A 25,007-nucleotide genomic window follows, 5' to 3' on the forward strand; every position below is an offset into this window, starting at 1 on the left:
GCTGCAGATGCTAATTTTGCTATTTCATGAACTACTTTAAAAAGTAGGTTAAGCTAGCTGCAAGGATTATTCCAGTGGAAAAACAAATACCGCTAATACATTTCACATAATTAATTTATCATGACTCAACTGAAAAATGGTCTTCCTGAAAAGGTTTATTATGAAATAAATAAAAAGTCCATAAGAGAAGTTTGAAAAATCTATTTTATGAAGCTTTAAGATGCATTGGGTAGAATTATCTATGGTTACATTTCAATCTCAAAATAACAGTTATTTTGGGCAAGACACTGAAATGCCAAAAGATTTGATTATCATACAGGTGGAAGATAACATTTATGTAGCATTGTCTAACAAACTGTCCCATCAGAGGAATCCTCATATTTACACATTGCAAACATCAGCGAGATTTAAATGACACCTTGCATTTTGCTCCTTGCTTTTTAAATATGTAGGACCCAGGATTATTCCCCAGCTGCTCCCACCGCCATGGCCTTCACAGTGGTTATACAGTGTCTGTGCCCCAGGGCCAGCCTCTCCCTGCTCCAGAGGCAGCAGGAGCAGGACCTGAGCCTGGGCACTGCCACCTGAGCCAGTCCCTGCCTGGAGCTGCTCAGCCTCTGGTGAATTGCTTTGTCTGTCTCAGTAAGTCCAGTATCCCTGAGATAGGAACCGCTGCACTGGAGGGGTGGGGCTGTGCCAGGTACCTGCGTGTGGCGTGTGGGCTCGGCTGCAAACGCCGCCCTCAGTGCTTGCTGGCAGCCAGGCGCTTCAGCAGCGGCTCGTCGTACACCCAGCACTCCCCATCCTCGTGGAACAGCTGCGAAGGAATAACCACAGGTGAGCTTTTCCTGACTCCCAGAAAGGAACAAAGGCTGGAACAAAGCTCACCCTCGTTTCCCACGAGGTCTCGTTCTCCTTCCTGGCCCTGGCCTCGGCTCTCTGCCGCTCCTCAAGCGCGTGCTTCGCAGCCGTGGCTGCGTCGATGTCTCTGATCTTCAGGTTGTAGGTGACATCCTTCCATAAGCTTGAACGAGAAAGGGCAAGCGAGGCTTTTATGGGAGCAGAGTGCCACAAGTTGGAGACACAGCAGTGAATAAAGGTCAATCTCAGGTTAGAGAAAGGGCAGAAAAGCCCTCAGGATATTTGACATTTGTTCTGTTATGCAGGAGGGAGGACACTGTGGTGGAGCTCTCCGGACTTCCCTGAACATTTGATCCCAACTAGGATGCGACTGAGAACTCCAGGTCCCCTCTTCCCCCTTAAATCCCCAGCCTGCCTGTACCTGGACTCAGGGAGACAGAGCAGCCTTAGTCCCTGTACTGCAAACCAGAGTCTAACTGAAATAAAATCTTAATGTTCCCAGTTAACTGAAGTTCTTACCAGCGAGACTCAAAGTCGTCTTGGTCCTCCAATTTCCTTACCTTCTTCTTTATTGTAGGCATTTTCTTGGTATCTATAAAGACAGCATTCTCCTGGAGTGGAAGATGAAAAAGAAATAAACCTGTTCAATTCTTTAGCTAGACTTCAAACATATACACCCTCACACTCTAATGCACTGGTTAGGAGCAAATACATAAAACAGGGTAATTCTTCAGATTCTATTCTTGTATAAAAATCAAGCTTCCTTAAGAATAAATGAGCAAGTTTTATCCCCAGTTCAGCATTCTTTTGGACAGCCTCATAGGAGGTTCTAACTTTTAATGTTTGTTTAAAATAAAATACCAAACCTACAAAACCACCCCAAACCCCCCTTTCTAAGTACAGTCTTGTATTTCTGATGAAAAGAGAAAAAATAAAGCAAGCTGTGTTACCCCTGTGGAGTACTTTGCATACATGACCCCATTCCATTCTCCTTCAATGGAGCAGAAGGGTTTCTTGTCATTTGGAGAACTAAAAAGAAACAAACAGCCATTTCTCAGCTGTATTACAGCAACTGAAAAATCCTAAAGGATCAAAACCTGGTTTTCTGTAAAGCCTGGTTTGCATCAGCCAAAGTGTCCATGCCCAGCACAGAAGAGAGGAGGGTTCTGTTTACAAGGAGGCAGTTTGGCATGAGTGAGTTACATAAAACGTAGCAGGAAGCACTTGGTCAGGGTAAAACAGGCCTTGCCCGAGGGCTGGATCTGCATTTAGAGTTCAGGAAAGCAGTTACAGGCCTTCCACACAGATTTAGGGTGGCAAGTTTAAGCTTAAAAAGGTTTCCAGACTACTGGGAAACACAAGACACCAGTTTTTCAATGGCATCAATGTGTTAATGATGTAAAACCAAGTGAAACCTCATTTTGTCAGCATCCACTTGCTGGCATCACAGCACATCTCCAAATATGATGGGAATCTCCACTGAATGTTCTGTGCTGGGTATGTATGTGCACAGGGCTTAATCAAAACCCACTAAACCACAGGTAAAAATAACGTGAAGTTTGCAACTGACACACTATGAGCAGTATCCCAGGGCTTGCTGCAGTATTTGTATTTATAGGAAAGATAATGGTGGAGTCACTGCTGATAATTCAGGGGAGCAAAGTTCCCTTTGGGAATCAGCTGAGGATGTTTGCAAGCAGCATAAAGTAGGATGCAGGCCTGTGCAGCTTCCTCTCACAAATTTGGCTATAAAATGGCCAATTCCATGACAGGTAATGACTAGCTACGTTCTTTTGGGTGTTGCTGCTTCGGCATTTTACACTCTTGACTGTACTGTTGGCATTTAAGGAAGGAAAAAGCGAGATGAAGAAAGCTGCTTACAAAATTTCAGCTGTAATTCTGTGCTTCTTTCCTCCATAAAATGGTTTTGTGTGGAAGACGATGGAAGCGTTGTAACCTGTCTTTGAGCAATTAATGCTGCACTCCCCCCCAAGCTCTATCCATGGCACAGTGAGAATAGACCTGCAATTAGAAACACAGAAATGCACACAATGATAAGCTATGGACCAATAAATACTAAGCATGAAACAGTACAAGGCATTAAAAATGAAAACACCAATTAGAGCATTTACTTGCCTTCCATAGCCATTAGGAAAAGTCAAAATATAGTGTTCATCATGATCTAGGCATGTAACACAGCCTGTTAAAGAAAAATAAAAATAGATTTGAAAAACATTAAGCAAAACCTCTAAAGAACTTTTCATAATGATCTCATGAAATGTACCATTAAAAACACATGCCATGAAAAGGAAAGGCGAGGAACTTCATTTTTAATGGATGCTGAGAATGCCCAGCTTCTGGACGAGGCAGGGATGGCTGTATTTTGGGGAAAAACTGGGCCCTAGGTGTTTTCAGCACACAGAGAATGTGGAAGGAATCTCTAATTTAGATATATAAGCTCCAGTTACATAAATTCAATAATTGCTTACATTTTAGTATGATGACTTTAAATAATTTATGTAAATTATTATATGAAAAATCCTAGTTGCAGAATTTAATTTCTCCTCTGGTGTTCAGTTTACACACACATACCTTGCCCTATGTTATGAACCCCAATAGACATTCCTAGGAACTTGGACTTGGTCCATATGTGAGCATTGAACTGTATCCTCTTGCTAAAACACTCTGCATAAAATGCTGAAACTGAAGAGAGAGACAGGTATTAAAAACAGCAGCACAAGACACTGATACCTTTGTTTCCAAATTCCTTCTCTGGGAAATATCCCCAGGTGCCTCACACTTATGTGACAACAGAGTTTGCAATTGGTTTCTTACAAAAGCAGTTTATAATTTTTAAGTCTTTTTATAAACATTCAGCTTTTAAGTCTGGAAAGAAAGTGTAAATCCAAGATTTAAGCCAAGAGCTGATTTTACTGTCACCCCTCTCCAGGTGCCACCTCTCCTGGCAAAGGCACTGTCACAACTTACTTGGAGGATGGTGAGAGACCTGCTCTGCCACAAAGGTGACGTTGCTTTTGCTGACCCAGGGGACTGGTCCTTCTGAGACTGGCTCCTGTGGGACAGGGGAGAGGGCTCCATCACTCACAGGGCCTGCAAACGCTGGAACCTTCCCTAAGAAGCTGCTTCCATCTTTAAAGGCTTCTAAAAATGTACTGCAGGACTCCTTAGTCCTAGAATTAGGATCCTTTCTAAAGGACAGAGTTTCTACTCTATTACTTTTAAGTATAAATGTCTTTGCTTTAATTGTCTCCAGAAAAAACAGTCAAACTGAAAGACTCATGTATAAACCCAATTACAAAATAATATTTAAGTGAGAGAAATAGTTTCTGGTTTTGCTTCTCAAAAAGTCTGATCTGCATATTAATAATGATCAGATTTCATGTACCACAAAACCATAAACAAATATTCACTTCCTGTGGCAAAAAATGCAAAGTGTAGTTAATTCATAGTTAGAAGCAGTGGACACCCAAATACAACACTGCCTTTATGCCAGCAAATTGGAGTGCAAATATTCACCTCAGAAACAAGATTTCAGCAAACAGATCACTGGGAAACAAAGGAAATGGGAAAAATACATGGCTTATACCCAAATAATCACATTGACTTGGAGGTATTACACTGAGGCTACATAAAGCACCTCACAACAGCACTTCCCACACCATCACTGGCAACTTCCTAAGGCAAGAAGGCCAAATGAGGTGCCAGAAAAGAAAAACAACAGCCAAAAAAACCCTTTGGGCTGCACAAGTTTAAAAAATAAAAGCAAAAAATCAGAACTTTGGCAATAAACAAATTCATAATCAGTGCTATGAAACAGTGCAGGGGAAAAGGACATTTTCAACATGTCAAGTAGTTCTTTAAAAAACAAATTTTGTTATGCAAGATTTTATACTTCCGTCGAAAGAAAACAAGGAATGATGGGGAAAATTGGTTAAGAAATTGCTACAGTTTGTTGATTTGCTACTTAAGCACAGCATAATCCATTTCAGTCAGCGACTTAACAAAGCTTTGGGCTGCATCTCTGCATTCTGGGCTCAAAAAAACCACCATGAGAAACTCACCATGTCATCTTCAGTGCCAGGCAACACCCAGTGGCAGCGGAAGATCTCCCCCAGGATGGGGTTGTAAGGCTTCTTAGCAACTGACCCTTTCCTTCCCGCATGGAAAGCTGACAGGTACCATTTAACCACCTGAACCATCCTCTCCTTGGGATCCTTCTGGTCACTAATGCTACAGAGAGAGAGAAAAAAGGACAGGCAGAGTGAAATATAAGCAGGGACCTTGGATAGTTTTATGGGTGCTTGGCTGTTTTACAACTAACAGTTTGGCTGATTTGACTGTTTTTGAAGTTTCAACCAAAATCCAAGCAATATTCTTCAAAACTACCAACTTCTGGCAGCACACAAGGGCCATAACCAGTATGAGAACAGTGAATGCTCCTGTTCCAAAGTCAAATACCTGACAAACAAGTCTGGATGTGCAAAGAAGTCGGCATACATTTCCAACAGCGACCTTCTTTCCAGGATAAACGTTGGAAGAACCACCTGAGTGAAGAAAAACAACTCATCTAGCTGAAGGAATTTGAGTATCCTGTTCAAAAGCCAACTGTAAATAGCAAACAGAACACCCACAGCATCGTGTGCCCTCAGCTGACTGTGAGCAAGAGCTCACCAGTGAGTTCTGACATATGCAGGTCAGCTGGCATCTTCTCCAAACCCTCAGGTTCAACAGGAACAGTCTCATCCCACATGGATTCTAGTCCCACTCAGAGCACATCAAAAGCTGGTCTGAATTACAGTATCACTGCTGATTTAATTTCATCTCTGTGAACACTGTCAATTTTCAGTCACACTCACTCACTTGCAGTCCCATCCTGCTGCATGTCTCTGTAAAGATGGAGGTTGAGCTCTTCCCTACTACTTCCCAAAGGACCATCCTTATGGATCTGCTCAGTGGGATCCACCCTCAATTACTGTTGCTCACAAGGTACATGCTCATAAAGATTCCTGGCAGCCCAATTTGAGATCAGTAAATTTCACCTGTCCCATGAATTCCCAGAACAGACACAGTCTGGATCAATTCCCATTCAGGACTGCCAGACACCTTGAGCAGTTTGCTTGTGAGCTGCTGGCTGTTTTCCCAGAAAAGTGTTATCTTTTTGTTATCTACTGTTCATTCCAAGCTGGACAGTTCAATTCATCCACTTAAGGAAACTTATGGATAAGGATTGATTTCTCCTGTCCCTTCTCACTCTGGAATTACTTGTTTAAATTTATCCAAGCTGCCTAGAAAGACCAACACCTTCAGAATGCTGTTCATTTTACCTTCAGACAGACACCAGCATGAATCTCTTACATGAAGAACCCAACCTTTTCTTTGCCAGACCTAAGTGTAGCATTTCAAAATACCCATGCCACTTATTTTCTCATTAAGATCCCAACTAAGCCAAGCTTTTCATTACATGGTTACTTCTCCCTTTTACTTTATGTTTTATTGACTGTCACCTTGGGGTCTTGTAGCTCTTTGTTCTAGGAAGCTAAAGACAGGAGTAACATTTCAGCATTCTCCCTATGCCAGCTTCACAAGCACTCCAAGAATTAGGTTCAAAAAGAACAAACAGCTACTTTCCATAGCAAACTATTTTCCCAAACAGATGCTAGCATCTGGATATACTTATTCTGCAGCTACTTTTCCCCTTCCAGTAAGAACTCCAATTCAAAAGCACCGTGCTAAAGAGATTACAGCTTAACTAGCTCTTACAACAAATATGTAGTTAAATTATGTAACTTTTATTTTTTTACACAGAATTCTGGGTTTGCTGCCCCTCCCATCCCCAGGAACACCAGCAAGCTTACCTTGGTGAGGTCCATGCCTAATCTCACTTGTGACAAGAGATGCATGATAACACTTTTGTGCTCCTCCACCGACTCTCCTTCCCCATCATCTTCTCGATCGTCGGGAGGATCAAAGAGATCTGAAAGACCAAATGGCTTTTGTTTTCCTCTAAACCTTCAAAACCAGACTGCATTTTATTAGCATATATGTCAAAAAAATACGGTTTTAAATCCTACAATTCAGCAACCTTCCATTAGTAAAGAAACAGTAGAGAAACCACTTCCCATAAGTGGGAAGCATACACATACACACACACATGTATATATATATAAAAATCCTGCATATATTGACCCAGTTTACACACAGATTAGCAATCAATAACTCCTCACTGAAAGCTGACACAGGCCACTTACCAGCATCATTTGTGCCATTAGACATGGAAGAATTGAGGGACTCTGTGGTATCTGGACGTTTCAGGCTGCTCCCTGTGCTGCTCCGAGTCAGCACTGCAGCAGACCCTGAAGAACTAAAGAAGACTAATAAATTCTCACAGTTCTAATTAAGCAATTCAGAACAAATTATTTGATATTCACAGACAAGGAATTTAGTGATAGACATCTATATATGTGCAGTGGCAGACATTAATACACATGGTGCATGCTAATTCACAGAAAGCTCAGAATGGATTGTAGCTGCAGGAATGGGACAGCCTGCAGCCTCAGATAACACATGAAGGCAGAAAGCAGCTGACTAATCCCTCTTTGGAATGTGTAGAATCTCTTAAAATTAATTTTTCAATTAATAAAAAAATGAAGAGTAAACAGAGATTTTGGGGAAAGGGTGCCAACTCCAAAAAATGTATTTTAGCAAATGCATGAGGGAATTGGTCATTTACCAAAGGCTGCAGCAAATGCATGTGAAATGCACCATGGCCTCAGATTACAGCTCTGAGCTGGGGCCTTCCAAAGATTGTTTTGTTAGAGCTTGTGAACATTTATCTGATGGAATGGGAAGGAGCAGAGGAAGAAACTGCCTCCCTCACAGACAGATGTCTGTGGCTGAGGGCAGGGGTAATCTCACTCTGTTACACAAAGTGGCTTTCTGACCTCCCCCACCTTTCTAAACCAATTTCTGCAAGCAGACAAGCCATGCCCTTGTAGATACAGGCTGCATTCAGCACACACTGCACACTGTCAGCTACTTACTCCATACATCGCTTTGGGGAAGAACTGCTCTGGTAGAATTCATCAGCATCATAGAACTCATCCTCACTGCTTGAGTAAGAAAAGTCTGGGACTGTATTTGGAGACAGGTTGACGTGGCTTGGAGAGGTGAGACTGCTGCTAGGTGCTGACTGCCCACTTCCTGTGGAGTATTAAAAATTACAGAAACAATAAAAATGAATTCTTTCAAAATCTACTTACAGAAGAATTGTTCAAATCAATAAAGACTGATGTGAACTCAGAAGAGGAATGCACAAAATTAAAAGCAATAATTAGGCAGATTCATAAAGAGTTTAACAACTGACAAAAAGGAAAGTCATAAGGAAAATGAAGAGGACAGAACACCAGTAAAGTTTAGGGGACATATTTTCTCCAATTAGTGCAAGATTGCAATGCTAGGGAGACAAAGGAAAGCTAGTGTATACATGGTGGGGAGAAAGAGCAGCATTACTGGTGTTAACAAAACATTGAATTTGGTGTTGATCAAAAGCAAGATGCAGGCTAATAATACTGTTATTTTAATGACTAATTACAGGGTTTCTTGTACTTCAATTAAAGTCACCCAGAACTGTACCTGTACTATTTGGTGTTGGAGTCTGATTCCCGAGTGATGCTACTACAGGTCCCACTGGCAAGGAGGAAGGTCGCTGCTCTGACTTGCACAACTGAGCAGGTTCTAGGGGATATTTTGATATGTTAACCCCAGAATTCAGAAGAAGATTCCACATTATTTCACCTCACCTCTAAAAATCAAATAACTTTCTACAAAAGCCATACCTAGGTCTTTTTTTTTATTAACCAAAGATGGCATTAAAAAAAAAAAAACATAGTTGTTTAGCTAGAAAGCATTTGCCTTTTCTGAAAATCATAGTTTCATTTTTAAAAAGAGTGTTAGAAATGCAAGCCAGTAACTGAGAGTAAATAAAACACATCAGCTTATCCCCAGAACCAGGGGCAGGTTGGTGAGAATGCTCTGTACCTCCCACTCCTGTCCTTGCTGAGCCCATCTGAGCTGAGTGTGCAGTCACTGCTATGCTCCTGGTTTTTCCTAGCCCACCTGGAAGTGTGACAGCCTGGGAAGGTGGCTGTTCCCAGCCTACCTGGAAGTGTGACAGCCTGGGAAGGCATGGTGCTGATCCCCGACGGCTCCAAGGGGCTGGGCTGATACACGGCGTCCACGGGGTTGATGGTGCTCTAGGCAAGAGAAGGAAAAACACATTTTTTTCTCCTCAATTAAAACAAAATAAAGCATAGATAGCAAGAACATTGTGAGCATGAGAAATGCCCAAATGCAAGAGAGTGAATCCCTGAGAGAGGAAGTAAAACACAAAATGACAGTTGAAGACATGAGAAATACTTTTGAGGTGGGAATATTTTGATTCTTTACACAGACTGCACAGTAAATTGGATTTGATGCAGATTTGAAGCGTCCTATAAAAAATTTCTTATTTCAGGTTCTTGCTTGTCCATTAATTAATAATGCATGCAAAGAGTGGAAAGTTAGATGCAAATTATCTGGCCAAAATCAGGATAGGTAATCTGTATTTTCAAAACAGACAAAAAAAATTTTCATTTTGCAGATCAACCCATAAATCAAAACAAGAATCATCAGCATGCTTAGAGTCATGAAGCAGCTTTGTTGGCAAAATTATTCCCAAATCAAGCTGACAGTGTTCAGTGCAGCTCAGTAGAGGACATCTCAACCTATTTCTGAATGTGGGCACTTGGAAAATGAAGCACCAGGTCAATTCAATGCTCCCAAAAGCCATTGACTTCAGTCAATGTCCTTGGTTTTTATGCATCAAGACCCTTGGAAATCTAAACTGCCATGTCTTTTAACCCAAAATATCATTTAAGCTCTGTTTGTTATCTGTGTTTACACACAACCACCAAAACTTCTTGGTTGTTAGAGGAGTAAAAGGCACACACAACCCTTTTCCAAACACCTTGCAATTTAAATGCCTGATCCATCAGAACTATGACAATTTTTTGCCCAGTTTGCTCAGAAATGCAGTCAGTATGCTCATCCTTATCCTCTTTTTTTACACCAGTATTTAAAAGAACTGTCTTAAATTGTTCTACTCTCCCTTTAGTCCATTAGTTTCTATTTGCTATTTCTATTTTCTATTCAGACTGATGGAAACAGGCTCATTTTAACCTTCCTCTCATTTTCCTACTAAAGGCAGATTTTTTTTCTTGCCTTCTTTCCTGGTTACCTGAAATTCTGAACTTTATCCTACTTTTAGATGTTGGACAATGCTCTCAGACACACGGTGTGATTCTTGGGGCTGTCCTGTGCAGAGCCAGGAGCTGGAACACTGATCCCCGTGGATCCCATTCAACTCAGGACACTGTATGACTCTACAAATCACTGAAAAGTTCTATTATTTTTTTTAATAGCACAGGATTTCTTTAACTAAAAACAGAACAATTATTCTCTGTTTATCACTTACAAAAATCTCCATTAGCTACTCCATAAGAGTAGCATTCTACAATTGTACAATTGAAATTATACAATTCTACAATTTCATTGGTTTTACTACTTACTATACAAATAATCCAGTACAGGTAATATTACTCCACTGCATTTCAGGATAAAGGATGTCCCTTACCCAATATTTCAGCTCCTTGTGGAATTATGTATTCAACACAGGAAGTTCCTTGCCCCACAGAGTTCACAGTTTAAAATTATGATCCCATCTTAAGAGTTAAGATTTAAAATTTAAAACAAGATGGTTCTATGATATACAGCATGCTATTGCTATCTAAATCTCCATTATTTTTTAGGTAAACTAATAATCTACATGATACAGAACACTGGTATGATAAAGGAAGAACAAAGTAACTCTGATTTTGTATTCAGGATTGTAACCTCATCCTTAAATAATTCTCCATAGTGCAACATGAACTGGAGTTTCATATTGGATATTTTGAGGGATTCCTTCCTTCATAGGCTAGAAACAGCTGAAGGCAGACTTGAAAGTCTCCTACTCTGAGTTTAATAACAATTGAGTAACAATTACACAGAAACAAGACTCATCCCACCATGGCAGCAAGCAATGACTCTATTTCTGCCTAAGTTTAAAGTGAAATCCTGACCTTCAGCCCAAGGTGATGTTGACCTCCACAGCATCACAATTTTAGACTTCACAATCACTGATCCACAGTTAATATGTTCTTACAGAAATATATTTTCCTCCCCAGTATAAGCCAACCCAGAGATAATGAGATCAGTGCTAGTCAAATTCAGACTATATCAAGCTGCAATATCTCTCTGAAATTTCTGAGTTGCAGCCCAGATGTGCAGGTCACCTGTGCCTGTGGAAGTGTCCTCCTGCACAGGTTCTGTTTTCCTGGAGATATCACAGAAGATGTTCCCTCATACTAAGACCTGAATTATGTTCCATATGCAGTGCACATAATAATTCACTTTATTTATGACGAGCACAAAACTGAAATATGCATGTGCATCCTCAGTCCGAGGTTCACACCAGAAAATCCTACTGCTAAAGCTGTAGGATTTGTAGTGGACAAACTAAGGCCTGGGAACTACTGTCAGCTCTAATGAAAACACATGAGGATTTTTAGAGTTTTTACTGAAACTAATCTCCTATTAAAAGTATCTGAAATGTACTCAAGTGACAAAAAAAGAACAAAGAAAGAGAAACCATGTGTGACCAAAACCAAAAATGACAGAAGTTACATTAAAAATGCAGAAGTTCTATTAAAGAAGAAACATTGCTTAGACAGACATTATACAACTCTGCATCAAAGGAGCAGCACTGTAGAAAAGACAAACTACTTGATAGCACATGGAGAGCAGATCTATTTCCTACACAAAGACACTTCAGACAGAACACACAACTATTTCCATCCCAGTAATTTCCCTTTCATCTGTTCACATGGCAGATTTTTATCTAAGTGTTCAGTCACAACAGTGCTGTTCAAGACACTCCATACAAAACTGACCACTCTATCTTCTAAGGACAAGGGTGTTAGCCAACCTCAGGAGCTAAGGACTCAACAGGAATTTTAACAAGACACTGGAAGCAGTAAATTAGAGAAAGGAAGAAGCATGTTGCAAAGTGAGTGGAAATTCAGGTCTCTGTTCACATGTTCTGCAGAATTAAAAGGAGATAAAGATTAGATTTAAACTTACTATAAGTCCATTTGCGTGCTTCTCCTCATTATTTTGGTCCTTAAGGAAAAAATGTTACAAATATCAACATAACAATCTTGCATGATTTATCAGTTCTGTGCTAAGTGAGAACAGCGAGTTTCCCTCAGGAATGTTCACCTTTTCAGCCATAAAATGTTCCTCATCATGTGATATGGTAACTAAACTTGGAAGACAATTCCACACACAGTCACTGCACCTCTGAAGATCAGCATTTTCTGAGAGCCCATCCACATGAGTGCAGACAATTTTAAAAATATCCCTTCTCTACTGCAGAGTACAGTTCTGCTTTATAATGTGTGTGCTTCCCAAATACCTAGGAGCTCCCCAAAGTATGCTCTGCAGCTCCTGCAAGTCCCTGAAAAATGAAGTTCTCAGTTTCTGTGATTAACATACAAGAAAGTCAGAAGTTTAAGTTGAAAGGTTTTAGCTTTTGCTTTTTGGCATCCACTATATTTTAAAATGCTTAAAGATCATTCACTATCTCAGATTTTGGGGTTTTTTGCCTAAAAGCATAAGTGAAAGAGCAGGCAATGTAAAAAACATCTGTCCTCAGGGGAAATGACACAGCAGCAGGCCAGTTAATGCCAATCTGCAGCCAGCATAATTTTAGCACTGTACAGCAAGAGTATTTTACTGAACACTAAGCCAATCTCTTCCCTTCTGCTGTAAAGTTCATACTGGTCAGTACATCAATCCATAACTTCATTCATTGAGGTGTGAACCTCAAAACTTGTCTGCAGAGTATTCCCCCGGATTTCCAGTTACATTTTAAAGGAGTAAGAGAAAAAAAAAAAAAAAGCTGTAAGAAGTATAAAGAAAGTTGGCACATATTTATGTTTTGATACTTAATACATCCTTTCTTAGCTTATACAGATGGTAATAGGCTGTTCAAATTTTATCTCTGCTGGTTGCAATTTTTGAAGTCTGGCTTTCCATGATAAAAAGAACACCAAGGACAAAAAGTTCCACTAGGTTGCAAATTTACAAAATACATAACCTTTTTCCCAACACATCAAACCCCCATGTTGTGTCCATCATCTCTAAGATCTAAGAAATAAACCACAAAGATGCTGCAGGAGCACTGATGTTTGCTATCCCATCTCAGTAATGCACCAGTAGCAGCAGGTAAGGAAGGAAGAAATCCCACCAAACTGGGCAGGCAAGACTGGCCAGAAATGGAGTAAAAAAGAGAAGGGAAGGATGCAAAACTAAATATCTAAATTATAAAACGTACTTCATAACACATATATATTTCTAAGACTGAAGTTTACCACATCATATATTTTACACCACACACACAAAGGGGACAACACAGGCCAAATACTCCATCTGCCCATCCCACTCTGCTTATTTTGACTGCTTTTTGATAAGCAATGAATGTATTATGACATATTCCTGTTTAGCTGGTATTTAGTTCATTATTTTGGAAATGTCATGAGTCACCTCAGTACAAGTGATGTAATTACACACTCAATTTACCAACAAGTTTAATGAAAATTTAACTGTCCAGGTATTAACACAGGTAAAAATCCATTAAACAGAACAAATGAACACACAATTAAAAAAGAAACAAAACAAAACTCCAACAAACAGAAGCCCAGGTTTGCCTCAATGTTCCAAAATAATCCACATAGTAAATGGTTGTGTGTTGGAAACAGAGTTCTAAGAATATAGAGAAGTGGTAACACTATCAAAGTACACAGATTGGCAAATCTGTCTGCTAATGAGAAAGGCACTGTGGAAGTAAAAATGGGGTGCAGGGTGGTGTTAAGATGATTTATTTTCAGCAGTGTCAGTCAGCAGCCATACTTGCCCTACACATTTGGGAAAAAAACCTGCAAAATCTTAATAGGTCTCTAATGGAGAGCACAAAGCTACAGTCGGGCACAACACATTTTTACACAGATATTGCATCATACACAAGCAACTTGCAGAACTGTGGAAAAAAAGCCCCAAACCCCTCTATATTATAAATTTTCTACAGCAGTAGGAAATCAGGATACTAAGACAGTTAATGGCGAAGGTGTGGGGGAAAGGAAGACAGAATTCCCTTGTAGTCAACAAGTACAGTTGCCTGAGAGACAAAGAAGGTGAAGAGATGAAGCAGAAAAGAGGTTATTAAAGTACTGGGAAATATTTTTTCCCTATATGTGGATCAGCATCTTGCAATTAGCTGTGCATAAGGCACCCCTTTAACCCACCTTGTCTTCAACAGCTCCAAAAGAGCTTTAAATATGGTTTAGCAAATAACCAAAAGAATAAACCCCTACTCCTTAGTGGATAAGCTCACCTATTTACACTGGTTAATATTTAGTGGCACTGAAAGAAGGACTTCAAGGTCTGATTTAGGGAAACAAAAAGCAAGCGTTAGCACCTTTGGGGGATTCAAATTCCACCTGCCTTTACACTCACATGGTAGCTGAAGCAGTAAAATACTGAACCTGATCTAAAAGACTTCATCTGCCACTACCAGCTTTATCCATTATCAGCAAACCACCTAAAGAACTTCAAAATATGCTTAGCATCAGCATAAGTGGTCACGTCTAACTCCCAATAAACTCTCACAGAGCAGAAACAGGATTTTATATTTACCAGAAGCAAGAAAGATAACTCAGCCACCTATTGCTAGCTCTGATTAACAGTCTGAGAAGATTATAACTCTGCAATTTCACATGTGCTAATTACATAGCAGTTTTTAAAAAATAGTAAAATTTCATAGGAATTAAACCCCTGTGAAAATAACTACTAAATACATTTACACAGTGATTAAGAAAAAAATGAGTTAGTAATTCCTTGCAATTTCTCCAACAGCTTCCTCAATACAGCAAATCACATATAGACAAGAAAATCAGCATATTACTATCTAACCTATCTACAACTGACTCCATCAAATCCCTAAAAAATGACATATTGTCTACTGACTTCACTGTACTAAAACACCTCTAAATATACCCAGGACTAAAACCCAGGACTAAAAACCAGCAAATTAAATAGTGAAAGGCTTTTCTGCTGGCACTACAGTGAAGGACTTAAGTAGCATCACTGCATATTAAATAAAGACTGTGCTAGCTCTAAATTCATGTGGCACAAAACTATTTCAATGTTTCAACCCTTGTGTTTGTAAAAAAAGTTTCAGTTTTATACAAACCTCTTAATTAACAAACATTTTCTTCAAAAAAATCTTAAGTAAATGATACGAAAATTGAATTTCACAAAACATGCACTGATCCTTTCAGTGAATGACTTTTGATCCTGTAAGATTCTAAATATTCAATTTTCATTGCACTCAAGATTTTGTTCAACACATCTGGCATCTAAAATAAAGACAAACAGCAGTCTTGCATTCCAAAGCCACAAAAAATAGTTGATCTAAATTACAGAAAAAAAAATCGAGGAGGCCTATTTCTGGATAAATCAGAATGTGTTCTGAGTAGATTAGCCTGAAATTCTGAAAATACCTCTCTTTCTTTGCAAAATATCACCTCCCTCCACTTTGGTCACAAGATACAAATCAGCAGCTCATAATTCACATATCCTAAATATAGAATGTTAAACCTGTAAGGGCAGAATCTGACAAAAAGTAAATCCAAAACTCCCCAAATTTTAAAATCTAATGAAACATGTATGTGAAAACCATAAGTGCATTACCCAAACTGCATTCTCAAATAAAACAATTCTAATTTCAGGAAGTTCCAATATCATCATGAACTTCAGACCTGTGACAGACCTTGCCAAACCGGTTTCATTATTTCCATCATCTTTTCCCCCCTTTTTACTTGTTAGCCACATTCTTAAATGAAGCAGAAAGAAGAGTTTTGTCAAGTTCCTGTTCTGTCAACCTGACATTTGTCTAAGTTCTTCTTTAGCCTAATAGCAAACTCTGCAGTTTATCTGAAAGAAAACTCGAACCAACGTGACTGTTACCATGAGCATTAACAGGACTGTCTGCTATGGAACTCAGTATCTCAGAAACTACATTAAAATAAAAGCAGAAATCAATTTATAATTGTTTTCTTGTTCCTGGATCATATACAAGGCACTTTCAGGTTTCAATTAGATTAATGCTGCATCACTAAAATTCAGAAGTTTACAGTGTACTTACTTTAGCAATCTGTAGCAACACAATGCAGTGTTTTATTGATTCTACCATGCTCTAGAAAAAGAAAAGTATCAGAAAAGATTGTGTTACTATCCCTTAATATTTTGTATTTATTAGTTATATAGAATATTGGTTGTGAACTAAATGGACACCCAGTTCTGTTGAACCCCTACTTTCCCTCCCCCATTTTTTTTTCCAAGAGACAAAAGCACAGCAGCAGAAAACTGAAGTTTCCGAAGTCACACACAGTACAAAGCCAGGCTGTCAGGGTGAAATGGGGGTCAGCTCTAAACTCCCAGAGTGCTGCAGGCAGGTAAATTATCATGGGAAGAGAAGCTCAGAGAGCTGGGTTTGTTTAATCTGGAGAGGAAAAGGCTCAGGGAGACTTTTTCAAGGGGGATCAATATCTGACAAGGAAGGCAGGGGAAGCCAGTGCAAGACTCTTCTCAGTGGAGCCCAGTGACAGGACAAGCAATGGCCACAAACAGAAATACAGGAAAATCACCTTAAACAGAAGAAAACACCTTTTATTCTTTTATGGATGATAAAACACTGGAACAGATCGTCCAGGAAAACTGTAAAGCCTCCAGCCTTGGAGTTACTCAAAACCCAAACTAGATTTGGTCCTGAGCAACCTGTCCCAGCTGATGGTGCTCTGACCACAGGGTTGGACTACAGACCTTCAGAGGCCCCTTCCAACCCCAACTATTCCATATTCCAAAGTGCTGGACAGAAACCTGAACACAGCACAAGAACCAGGCTGTCTCTGCCATCACAATGTTGGACCTAATATGGATTCTCATTTTTCTGTAAAAAGGCTTTAAAAACTTCCCAAAGAAAATAAGGTGAATTTCAGAATCAATATATAAGAGTTACAAAAATTAAAGAAACTTACACTGGTTGTTTCTTTGAGACCTTCAATTTTCTGTAAAAGAAAAATCAAAATAGTTTGATTAAAGACAGAATTTCCAGCATCTGGTTTGACCTAAATACTGTATAAACACAATATTTTAATTTTAAATTGGGGGAGGGGAAAAAAACCCTTAAGCAACATGTTAAAGACTATTTCCATATATAGACACAATTTGCAAGACAAGCCTGAAGTCAAACTGATAATTCAAGCTTAAAGATGACAAGGTTAAGAATTTCTTAACAGTGACATTACACACATTTACCCATTAAAATCTTTACTTCCTTTTTGCATAACATCAACAAAAATGAAATGCAGCATGAAGATTCTAAGTTAATTTTGTATCCTTATAAAGTGCACTGAATGGCAGCACATTTCAACTCTATTACACGAAGTGACCATCATGCAAGTACAATAAACATTTGCAGTTAAGCACAGCTTGAAATAAATCACAGAAAATAACAGTGCACACATGTTCCTGCTCTTCCTACACTGCCAGTAAAAGTGCATCTGGAAATGTGCCTACTGAGTTTTATCTAGAAACACTGGTTCATAAAGATTTCCTGTGTGGAGCTGCACCTCAGGCATGCAAAAGGCATCTGCGTGCCACGTCCCACATCGGCGTGACCTGGTTCGGGAGCAGATGCTTCCTGTTGATGTCCTTTGGCTCTGTCTGCAGGAGGCAAAATCACTAAACTGGACTCAGCACTGAACCTCTACTAATGCAATTACAGGAGCTCTTTGTTTTGATTAATTTGAGTGTCTCATGTGACTTGAGTCACAATCTTCTTGATTGTTGAATAATCCAAGTGTGTAAAAGATCCTTTCCCTGAACCAGGCATTGCAAGCAAAAGCCTACAGCATAAGGGAAGAACAGGCAGCTATAAATTCACAGAAATGAACAGTCCCAATTTGTGGATTAAAAAGAAAACAAATGCAGTGACAGCCTCTCAGGCAATTCCTGGGGGGAAATTTTCAGCTATGCTCCAGATATATTTCTTATGCTCTAGATATTACTCAAGGGGTGCTGTACATTTTCTTCAGGACTAATTGGCAAGAGGCACCCAAACAGAACCCAGACTCAGCCCTTCCTACTAAAAACTGGAAAAGCTGGATCATGTTTATCTAGGATATATCATATGAGGGATGCTATATCATGAAGTTATGTCATGTTTACTCCTGCTGCTAGCAGAGAAACATGCCAACAGCTAAAAATTCCTTGGCTTTGTTTTTGTTTGTTTTTCACATCTCTATGAGACTTCCAGTCTAAACTTTATCAACACATATAAAAAAAAAAAACAATTTAAATAAGACAGCATAGAAGTTTTGAGCCTTTTAGCACCAAAACAGAATAGGCAATGCACCCAAATACACAAATCTTGTTGGATGAAAGATGATGCAGCTGAAGGAGCTCATGCAGTCTCAAGGCTGCATGACCAACTGGAGGCACCCATCAGCAGCTTTCATCATTCTTTACTCATTTTTTCCCCAACTGGTTACAGAGTATTTATACACCAAATAAACTGAGATCTCAGTCCCTTCAGTGACATCACCTTTGCTGAAAATAAGAAAGTGACCTCAGGCCATGTGATGCAATTCAGCGATGTTGGATTCTCCCCACCCATCTGTAATTTTCCAAACTGTTCACTAAGACATTGTTATTCTTACACAGAGGTACAGACAAAAGGGTAATTTTATCAAAGATCTCATGGAAGATTGAAAGGGAAAAATCCTCAAGACAAGTAGACTTCTAAGGCCTTTCAGCAAATTATAGAACCATAGTTTTTCCCTCTTTGGAAATGAATCCTTTGTGAGCTGGCCAAATTAAGCAGTGACAGTTTGCACTGATCTAGTATTTTTCATATTTGTGTTCTATAATCACCTTGCAAGAACACAGCACGCAGAACTTTGATAATTTAGACACTAAAAAATTGTAAGGAAAACCACAAGTATGTTGAAGATAAAAGATACTACCAATTAAAAAAACCAAACATTTACTACTATCATTTATCACAATTTTCTCTTTTCATCTTCCTTAGTCCTTGAAAAGTGATTAAGATAAAATTTTAGTAGGACAGTTCCCCCTGATTTCAGTAATGAATACACATATTTTCATCTGACACACCAACTTCCTGCAGATCTACATTTGCAGAATGCAGACTTACAATTGCAGAACGCAATTTGCTGTATTTAATCTAATCAAGCTGCGGTCTGCTGCTGAAACTACTCCCTCTACTTGCTACTCATTGCATATCCTTGACATCTGATTTTTTAGGAAATCACTAAGAAAGCTAATTTTTTCTCATCCAACATGATTTTTGCCTCATTCGACAATCATGTGACTACAGAGGGATCAGCTCAACCAGCACAGAGTGGCAGCAGAGGCACAAAGGGGGAGTTGACTCACGGTTGAAATCTGTAAGGTGCAACCCAAATCTGTGTGCTCAGCCTTGGATTTACTTCACAAAAGGCACTTGTTTTGAACCAAACAGCTTAAACGGGCTGCACTTGCAGCTTTGTTCCAGCCTGCAAACATACACCTCTTTGCTGTTGTGATGCCTTTGAGTGCTCCAGTTTTCCTCTCCCTGATGTGTGGTCAGGATAATTACACCAAAGTGAACAAAAAAGCTGTGATGGAGTTCCAACCAGTAATATTGGTCACACTGTAAGAAAGCAAGATCCTGCCTTGTCTTTGCCTTGAAACACCAGCACCCTCAGATCAGATCACACCCCCCTTCCCTTCCTCTGCAATCAGATACAAACACTGTACCCCAGCAGGAGATTCAGCAGAACTGGAGCACTGCTGGTTGTGCATGATCCCACCATACCCTGCTAGCTGCACTTCTGCAAGAACAGCAATGCAGCACAGGGTATTCATGAAAAATCTCTGCATTTTCATCAGGCCTACATCTGCACTATCTTCATTGAAATTTAAGGGATTACCACACCTCAGAAGGAAGATATCCAAGAGATCTTGAGGCATGTCAGAACACCTATAACCTACGTCATCATCTTCAAAAGACAAAATATTCTGAAACTAAAGGCAGCTCATCCAGCGCTCTGTGAGCTTGCAAAAACAACAGCTCAGGTTTGAAATCTCTGGCCATAAACAGTTGCAGAACAGCACTCAGCTGGTTTGGAAGCACTTAAAACTCAAATATCCAAAACTTCTTTTCTTGGAGAAAAGAACTAAGGGTTTGCTGCAAGTACTCTGCAGATTACGCTCAGCTCATAATGTGACAGCTGAACCATACTTCCATAAACAAACAGGGCAACTGCTAAATACTGTATCAAAAAACCTCTCAGTACAGGCAGAGACAAAAGAATGCTTTGTCAAGTCTTTTTCATTTTTAATAGAGAATAAATGGAATCTGTAGTAATAGCAATCCTCATCAAGATTTAAAACCAGAGGATGCCAGTCTCTTCAAAATGAGCCTCCTCCTTTCTCTATAAAGTCAATCCATCTGTCCCACAGATACCTTGCAGAGACAAAGTCAGCACAACATGTGGAAAGTCTCTAGGGATTAGGAGCACTGCCACAAGAAAAAGAAAGTACTGCCTGATCTGCAAAGTAGCATCTGGAGGGAGGTCAACAGTGAAGGACAACTCTTCTCAGTAAAACACTGAAGGAGAAATACAAAATCCTTAGACCTTACTCTTGTGGTGAGTTGTCTACAGATTAAACACACTGACAGAGAGGTACTTCAAAGCTCTTTTAAAAGTCTGTACACGAGAAAGAATTCTCCAAGACACCACCTAACACATCAGGTAAGATGAATAACATTTGGAAGGTCACAACCATTATAAAGAAGTAAAACTAAACACAGAAAATATCAAAGAGTTTTCAAAACAGGAATCAAGAACACAGCTTGTTTCCCACAAGAGACATTGAGGGAGAGAACAAGGATGAAATACACCACTACTTCATGATACCAAAATCACTGCATTTGCTGAAGAGAAGAAACTCCTCTGTAACAAACCCTTCCTAAAGAATTGTTAAATCCCTCCTCCACACACACTAATACATTAAACCAGCATGACACTTAATGCCAAACCTACACCACCCAAGGTATGTGCCAGCCTTTCTTAAACAGCGGTTGAACCCAGACCTGCAGAACTGACTTTGGGATGGAACAGGAGGGGGTGCAAAGAACACAAACCATTTAATTGAATTACACCCTTGCTTAAAGAGCAGTGCTCCCCATTCCTACCACATTTGTACTACATTTCTGGCACCCTCACTTCAGAGAATAAACTGTAGTATTCTCAGACTTCCAATGTGTCACAGACCTATACAGGATGCAGACTGATTATGTGAAATACACGATTAGGAGGATTTTTTTTTTTTTTCCTTTGGAATAGCTTTGTAATTCTTACCAAAATTAAACACTCATGCTTGTTAAAGATTAAAAAATAGCAAATTTAAGTTAAAGCACTTTCAACACTGTTGGAAGTATTTCAATATATGGAATAGCAGAGGAGCAATTATTTCTGACAGACTGAAACCTTTTTTAATGTTATGCCTCCCATTATTACAGAAAGTTTTTTTTGGAAACTTAGTCACAACACAACTGTTTTAAGCTATTCAAATTCCTTGAAGTGATTTTGAGAACCCAATAAATGTGTACTTAGCATTTCTACTGCAGCAAACTGATGTACAACATCACCCGATAAACAATTTTTAAGATAAAATGTACTTGCTTTTCTCTGTTCATCATCTTTGCAGTTCTGGAGTTTTTCATCAAAGAGCTGAAAGAAAAAGATATTTGTGAAAATACTGAAAGTGTTATTTTTCTATATAAAATCAGATAGAAACACCAACATTTCAAAACCAAAAACATTTAATAAGGATAAAGTCATATAATGCTGGTATTAGGATCCAAAGCAATTTTGGCCTAGTATTTCTTCATGGCATTTGTAACTAACTTCTCACATCATCCCATCCTGCAAGAGACCAAACCTCACAGCTAAGCCTGACAATTCTATCATGACTTGAACAAAAAGGTGAGCTTAAATAACCTAACTAAACTCATCAGAATACCTCCAGTTTCCTTTCTTCTATTTCAGCAAAAACCTTTGGGGCTTATGAAGAATTTAACCAGAAGAGCTTTAACTCTTATCAACCATTCCAGGTACCTTGATTCAGCTACATGATCCAAAACATGTAAGCACGTTTTTTGGGGGGAGATATGACTTCCTAGTATTAATTTATGTTTATTTTCTTAAAAGTGGGATATGAGATGCAACAAAACAAAGTGAAACAAACCCTCCCTGAAAAGCCTGCATGTGCATTTAACACAAGCTGAGCTGAAAGAGTTAACAGAGGCCTGTGAGGGCACTCTAAGGTGCACACACAACCATCAAGGAAGAAAAAAGACTACAGGCAATGCTGAAAGTTCATCACATCCACCCTTGTAGCTTAGAGAAGAGGATGTAAATTTTAGGAAGTGAGCTGCAGCTCTCCACTCAACTGCCTGCCTCAAACCTTCTCATGTGTTCCCTTTCCCTTGAGGGCTGATTTCTAGTTCTAAAAATAGACTGTGATCTTGGTCTCTGTCCATCCTCAAACTGACTCATCTTTCATTATTAATTAATTTCTATCCCACTCCCCCCAGCTGGCCTGAAATAAGAATTAGAAGGTGTAAACATTTAAATACCTTCTGTCAGTGAAGTGATGGCTCCAGAGTGGCAAAGACAGCTTCTGATCAAGTCTTTGTAGGGCAGCTCTGAATTTTGTTTGCATCTCTTCTGCCTACCTTCATTTTTGTTGCTGTGCTCATCCCCCTCTCCACCCTACCCTCCAAATGAATTTTTGCTGAATAGCCCACATGCAATACTTGCACATTATATCAGGGAAAAAAAAAATCCAACCCAGCAGAAGTGAAGCAACTTAACAGCAATTTTAATCAGCTGAGTCATGGGAAAAAGGTGTTCTAAGCAGCAGCAAAAAGTGTTTTTCTCAGTAAGGTGAGTACTGAGAGATATGACCCCACTGTTCCTTGCAGTCCCATCTATTCTTAAAATACAAAGTTTAAAAGAGCTGTACAGTACAACACCCCCACAGAATGTTTTCACTCAAGGACAAAGCATGGATTATCCACCCTCACTGCAACAAAGTCTGAAACTATCTGCAACTGTAGTTACACATCACTTGACAAAATCTTCTCAAGTTAGATTCTAAAATGCTATGAGCAACACAATGATTTAATTATGCTTTAAAATGAAACTTAACATATTTAACCTTGCCATTTTATATAAAACAGAATCCTGCAGCAGTTGCAAACAATTTTATATAAATCTGCTTGATACATTCCAATTTTTAACAATCCCAAGAGAAAGGCATATCCATCCTGACTGACTCTCTCTGTTGAGCTTCCTTTCAAGCTGGCCTTGAAATCCAGCCTGACAAACAGATCCCAACACTGTAAATGCAACATTTAGTTACCATACCTTCAACTGGTCTATCAAGATCTGTAAGTAAGCATCAGCCTCAGTAAGTTTTTTGTCAAAATCATGAACACTGGGAACAAATCCTGAATCCACACCCTAGAAATAAATAAACACATAAAAATAAAATATTTAATTAGTGTTTCAGAGAAGGAAAAAATACAACAATATGGTTTTGCCTGCCATCTGACTGAAAATGCTGCCTTGCCTCTCATCCTGCCACATGCAAACACAGGCACACAGCTGAACATATTTGGCTTCTATTTGCAGCTAAATCAGTAGCAGTAAATTGCTCCACATTTTCAGAGGGGGTATAATCATCACATACCAGAGTACTTCATTACTTATGATTGAACAAATCCTCTTAAATTACACTGATTAAAGTTTCTCTATAAAATATAAAGGAGAATTCACATTTTTCTGAGGACTGTCTTGTGATTCCATAGCCTTACACTTCAGCTAGCGAAGTCCAAATCATACCCAATGGGATAACTGCACTTTTCACACTTCAGACAGTATTGCTCAACTCACAGCTTCACTAGCCAACAACTGCTAAATCTTTTCTTAAATACCTTAGATCTGAAAGGTTCAAAATTACTAGCCCAGGTTGCCCTAGTTCCTGTCCAGCTATAATAACTTGCATCCTTGTCACTGTTTCTGAATTTTGACACTTGTTGCACATACACCACCAAGGACAATGTATCAGTGCAATGAGAATGATTACTTTTATATTTTCTAGTTTGGAAACTTGTTGCTCCTAATAACACTCAGAGCACACTTCTGTATACTACATAATTCCTATCTCTAAAGTGATACAACATTGATTTAAAGACCCAAACAAATTCCCACTGGGATACCACATCTTTAATTAGAGGAAAGAAAATAGAAGATTCTTGATGACTTCTGCCTTTGTGCACAAATGCTATGTGAACACATTAAAGGTTTATTTATATAATACCTTTAATGCGAATGGATCTGATAAACAAATACTGAAGCACACCCAGTACAAAAAGTTGTAAACTGTAGGATAAACACATATAGGAGGAAAAACCCATGCAGGATAAAGACGCAAACATCAATTGTAAGACAACATAATCCTGAGAACATCACAGCAGTGACAACTTTGCTACCAGCCTCAATATTTTCGCCTGTGTTCACACCGATCTCAAACAGGACAGCTTCAAACTCTGCTGAAACCATCAGCTGCTGTTTGAACTGCTGAGGATCTCAAGAGTCTGAGCATGTAAAGATCAGCCAGTAGGGAAAAAGATTTCACATGGAGGAAGACAAGCAATCTGTATTTGTAAAATTCCACATTAGTGCAACGTTTTCTTTGGTATTGTTTGCTCTGTCAGAACAGACAATTTCTCTTATTTTTGTATGATATTGGGCCATCATATTAAGAGTTTTATTGATGGCTCTTTAGAGGTG

General features: G+C 39.2%; 1 protein-coding gene across 5 annotated transcripts in view; it reads right to left on the reverse strand.

Moving 5' to 3' along the window:
• Positions 1-137: 137 nt before the first annotated feature.
• OSBPL9 (oxysterol binding protein like 9) overlaps positions 138-25,007 on the reverse strand; it is a 57,501-nt gene continuing 32,631 nt past the window's right edge. For 3 of the 5 annotated variants that reach the window (XM_002197045.7, XM_072932929.1, XM_030279288.4), the window contains 20 exons: positions 23,580-23,675; positions 21,831-21,878; positions 17,115-17,144; positions 16,223-16,273; positions 12,100-12,138; positions 9,041-9,134; positions 8,515-8,616; positions 7,923-8,082; positions 7,131-7,243; positions 6,738-6,856; positions 5,341-5,426; positions 4,944-5,112; positions 3,850-3,934; positions 3,454-3,564; positions 2,998-3,061; positions 2,743-2,883; positions 1,812-1,890; positions 1,381-1,472; positions 889-1,024; positions 138-817 (listed from right to left, as the gene is read on the reverse strand). In XM_002197045.7, the coding sequence (XP_002197081.2) occupies positions 743-817; positions 889-1,024; positions 1,381-1,472; positions 1,812-1,890; positions 2,743-2,883; positions 2,998-3,061; positions 3,454-3,564; positions 3,850-3,934; positions 4,944-5,112; positions 5,341-5,426; positions 6,738-6,856; positions 7,131-7,243; positions 7,923-8,082; positions 8,515-8,616; positions 9,041-9,134; positions 12,100-12,138; positions 16,223-16,273; positions 17,115-17,144; positions 21,831-21,878; positions 23,580-23,675 (1,890 nt within the window). In that variant the 3' untranslated portion in view covers positions 138-742. The remainder of the gene's footprint in view (positions 818-888; positions 1,025-1,380; positions 1,473-1,811; positions 1,891-2,742; positions 2,884-2,997; positions 3,062-3,453; positions 3,565-3,849; positions 3,935-4,943; positions 5,113-5,340; positions 5,427-6,737; positions 6,857-7,130; positions 7,244-7,922; positions 8,083-8,514; positions 8,617-9,040; positions 9,135-12,099; positions 12,139-16,222; positions 16,274-17,114; positions 17,145-21,830; positions 21,879-23,579; positions 23,676-25,007) is intronic. The other 2 variants (XM_012575299.5, XM_041717740.2) reach the window with 1 other exon arrangement.

This window comes from Taeniopygia guttata, chromosome 8 (genome assembly GCF_048771995.1).
Source record: "Taeniopygia guttata chromosome 8, bTaeGut7.mat, whole genome shotgun sequence".
NCBI classification, from domain to species: domain Eukaryota; kingdom Metazoa; phylum Chordata; class Aves; order Passeriformes; family Estrildidae; genus Taeniopygia; species Taeniopygia guttata.